Raw genomic sequence first — 3,186 nt, forward strand, 5'->3', positions numbered from 1 at the left:
AATAGCCAGGCCGACGAGAGCGGGGCAGAGTAAGAACGGGAAGAAATCCAATAAGAAAATGGTAGTGCGCGGGGCCAACAATGGACGATGACCGAATAGAGGTGGGTCTGGGTGAGTGACGAGAAGTGAAAGAACTGCTCCGTGCTGTCCAGGAAGCCCCTTGACTTCCCTTCTGTCCTTAGAGCGGACGTCCTCCGACCAGCCTCCAACCAGCGCCACCAGGGTGGCGCAAGCCTCAAGCTGGTCAGGTCAGCAAAAGTCGCAAGGGAGGCAGGAACCGACACGCGTGTCCCCCGGCCCCCTCTCCGCTCCCGCACGCCAGCAGTCCCTCAGTTTGACCACTCCCTCCGGTCCTTTGCCTTCCCCGACCCCCAGCCTCCGTCGGCCGCCAGCACCACCCTCCGCCCCTCTCCGCCCCCTCCTCCGTGGGGCGCTGACTCGCCCGGCTGCCACGTCTCACTGATGACATCACCAGGGCCGCTCGGCCTTAGCCAATCCGCCAGGGGGAGTCCGAGCGAAGTCCTAGCCAGCGAGTCAGAGGGGAGGGGAGTAGGGAGGGGCGGAGGGGGGGGAGGTGAGGGAGTGGGGAATGGGACGGACGACAACCCTTCAAGTACGCATGCCCCAGAGGCGCGGCGCTTGGCGGGAAGCTGAGTCCTGGCCTCTGCGCCTCACTATCTGTCCTCAGCTCGCGTAGCCGCACTCGCGACTCCCTTTCCCGGCATGCCAGGCGGTGCGGCCGCCCTCTGGGCTGTGTAAAGGCCCCTCGCTCTAAGGCTTCCCTATTTCCTGGTTCGCCGGCGGCCATTTTGGGTGGAAGCGATAGCTGAGTGGCGGCGGCTGCTGATTGTGTTCTAGGGGACGGAGTAGGGGAAGACGTTTGCTCTCCCGGAACAGCCTATCTCATTCCTTTCTTTCGATTACCCGTGGCGCGGAGAGTCAAGGCGGCGGCTGCGGCAGCAAGGGCGGCGGTGGCGGCGGTGGCAGCTGCAGTGACATGTCCAGCATGAATCCCGAATAGTGAGTTTAGGAGAGCAGTGGTCGGCTGGGTCCGTGGGCCAGCTTGGGGAATCTTAAAGGGGGCGAGGAGGGTTGGGGCGGAAGTCGGGGCATCGGCTGGGGTGAGGCGAGGGTGATGGGTCAGGAGAGGCTGGCGGCCGGGAGTCGGGCCCCATTGTCTGACGCGGAGGGGCGGCCGGGCGGGGGAGGGGTCGGGTCGGAGGGGTGAGCCGCCCGGGCCTGGATCGGGTCAGGTTGGAGGGCCTGACTGCGGGGCGGGTGCTGAGGAAGTCTGCCCAGCGGCCTGGGGCGGTGTGAAGAGGTAGCTTCTCTCGGAGGCAGTGACTTTTGAAGGAGGACTTGTTTCTAAGAGGAGGGGATGGGGTGGGAGAACGCTTGTAGAGGGCACTGGCAGACCTTGCGCCCGCACTCTGCGGAGCTGTCAGGATCCTCGGGGTGGAAACCAGCTTTACTTGTAAATCCTGAGCTTGTTGGCTCTCTCTCCTTCCATCCTCCCCGCCAGGTTTCAGGTAATATGGATGCTTTTCGGGACTGCGTGGGATTGAGGGAAATGAGTAGATGGGGAGAAGCAACTGAACATTTTTTAGTTCTCTTTTTGAGTTGTGTCTTGGAAGAGTTCTTTAAGAGCTCGCCAGGTCCATTGCCCTCCTAAAAACCTGGGCATTTGTGAGAATTTTTTTTTTTAAAAGAGGACACCTAAGTCATTTTGCCTTCTGTAGGTCAAGGGGGAAAAAAAAAAACAACAACTAAAGCCAAGGAATGTATTTCTGATACTCGCAGATTAAAGGAAGCTTGCTGTCAAGTTGAAAGAGAAACGAATGGGACCTATGATAGATCTGTATGTAGTTTTAGATTACCTGCTTGGATGCTTGCAGATAGGGAATGAGGTTCCATGACGTGTCATGAAAAGTTAATGCATTTCTTTTTCTTGCTTACTCAAGAAGTCACCACAGCAGATGTGACACACCTGGCACCTTTCCTGGGAACTGGTGTTCACTTCCTTTGGGTAGTTTGTTGGGCTCTCTTCAGTGGCCCTTTAAAAATTTCCTCTACAGTTTACATGTATGTAAAGTAATGAATAATTGTAAGAGACCGAATTGGTATTCCTTTTCAGTGTTAAAGGCCTTTGAGGGATGGGGGAAAATCAATATTTGTTGTAAAAGTTGAGTTTATTTGCTACTTTGGTCAAATACTGCTAAACATTTCCCCCTAAAAGGTCCACCCACCAGTTTAGCTGACTGTCATATGTGTGTCACATGGCTCTTGCAAAATGCTTTCTTCAAGTTTTGTAATACTGTGGCTTGATGCTGAAATCTTTTGCACTATACAGAAACCGTAGTATTTTATTAGAATTTCATGCTTTAGAAGTTAAGGATAGTGTTGTTGTAGTGACATTTGCTGTGTTGACAGTTTAAAAAAAATTTTTTTCAAGGGCTCCAAGGACAAAGTTGGTTTTGCACAGTTGAATGGAGTTGAACTTGAGGTTCTTAATTTAGTAGTTTTCTTGGTAACAATAAAGAACATGGATTTACTGCTTTATCGAGGTTTATAGACCTCTACTGTTCAGGAAATTTTCTGAATTTGCTATATGTATATATATGTTTATTACTGTAAATAAATCTTCAAGATTAGTCGAGAGCTTTGACAAGTTACTCAACCTCTGAATTTTTTTCCCCTTTTGTAAAATAGGATAATTGGAGTCATTATTCCTGTCAGGGTAGTGGTGAAATTCAAATGTATATAAAAGAATTTGGAAAACTGTATGAGCATTCTTCAGGTTGTATGTATCCGTTTCATGAAAGGCATTCTATTAGTACTAGGATTTAGAAATATAATTCTTGCACTTAAGTTTAGATATAGGCCGGGCTCCGTGGCTCAGGTCAGTAATCCCAGCACTTTGGGAGGCCAAGGCGGGCGGATCCCGAGGTCAGGAGATCGAGACCATCCTGGCTAACATGGTGAAACCCCGCCTCTACTAAAAATACAAAAAAATTAGCCGGGCATGGTGGCTCATGCCTGTAATCCTAGCACTTTGGGAGGCTGAGGTGGGCAGATCACAAGGTCAAGAGATCGACTCCATCCTGGCCAACATGGTGAAACCCCGTCTCTACTAAAAATACAAAAATTAGCTGGGTGTGGTGGCACACGCATGTAGTCCCAGCTACT

The 3,186-nt window shown here is 51.5% G+C and overlaps 1 protein-coding gene across 5 annotated transcripts in view; it reads left to right on the plus strand.

Moving 5' to 3' along the window:
• The first annotated feature begins 568 nt into the window (after positions 1-568).
• The window catches only part of RAB1A (RAB1A, member RAS oncogene family), a 66,164-nt gene continuing 63,546 nt past the window's right edge, over positions 569-3,186 (plus strand). For 4 of the 5 annotated variants that reach the window (XM_011945295.1, XM_011945297.1, XM_011945298.1 and 1 more), the window contains exon 1: positions 611-1,020. In XM_011945295.1, the coding sequence (XP_011800685.1) occupies positions 998-1,020 (23 nt within the window). In that variant the 5' untranslated portion in view covers positions 611-997. Of the gene's footprint in view, positions 1,021-3,186 lie in introns of all 5 variants that reach the window. The other variant, XM_011945296.1, reaches the window with a different exon arrangement.

The sequence above is a fragment of the Colobus angolensis genome, unplaced genomic scaffold (assembly GCF_000951035.1).
Source record: "Colobus angolensis palliatus isolate OR3802 unplaced genomic scaffold, Cang.pa_1.0 Scaffold24, whole genome shotgun sequence".
Taxonomy (NCBI): domain Eukaryota; kingdom Metazoa; phylum Chordata; class Mammalia; order Primates; family Cercopithecidae; genus Colobus; species Colobus angolensis.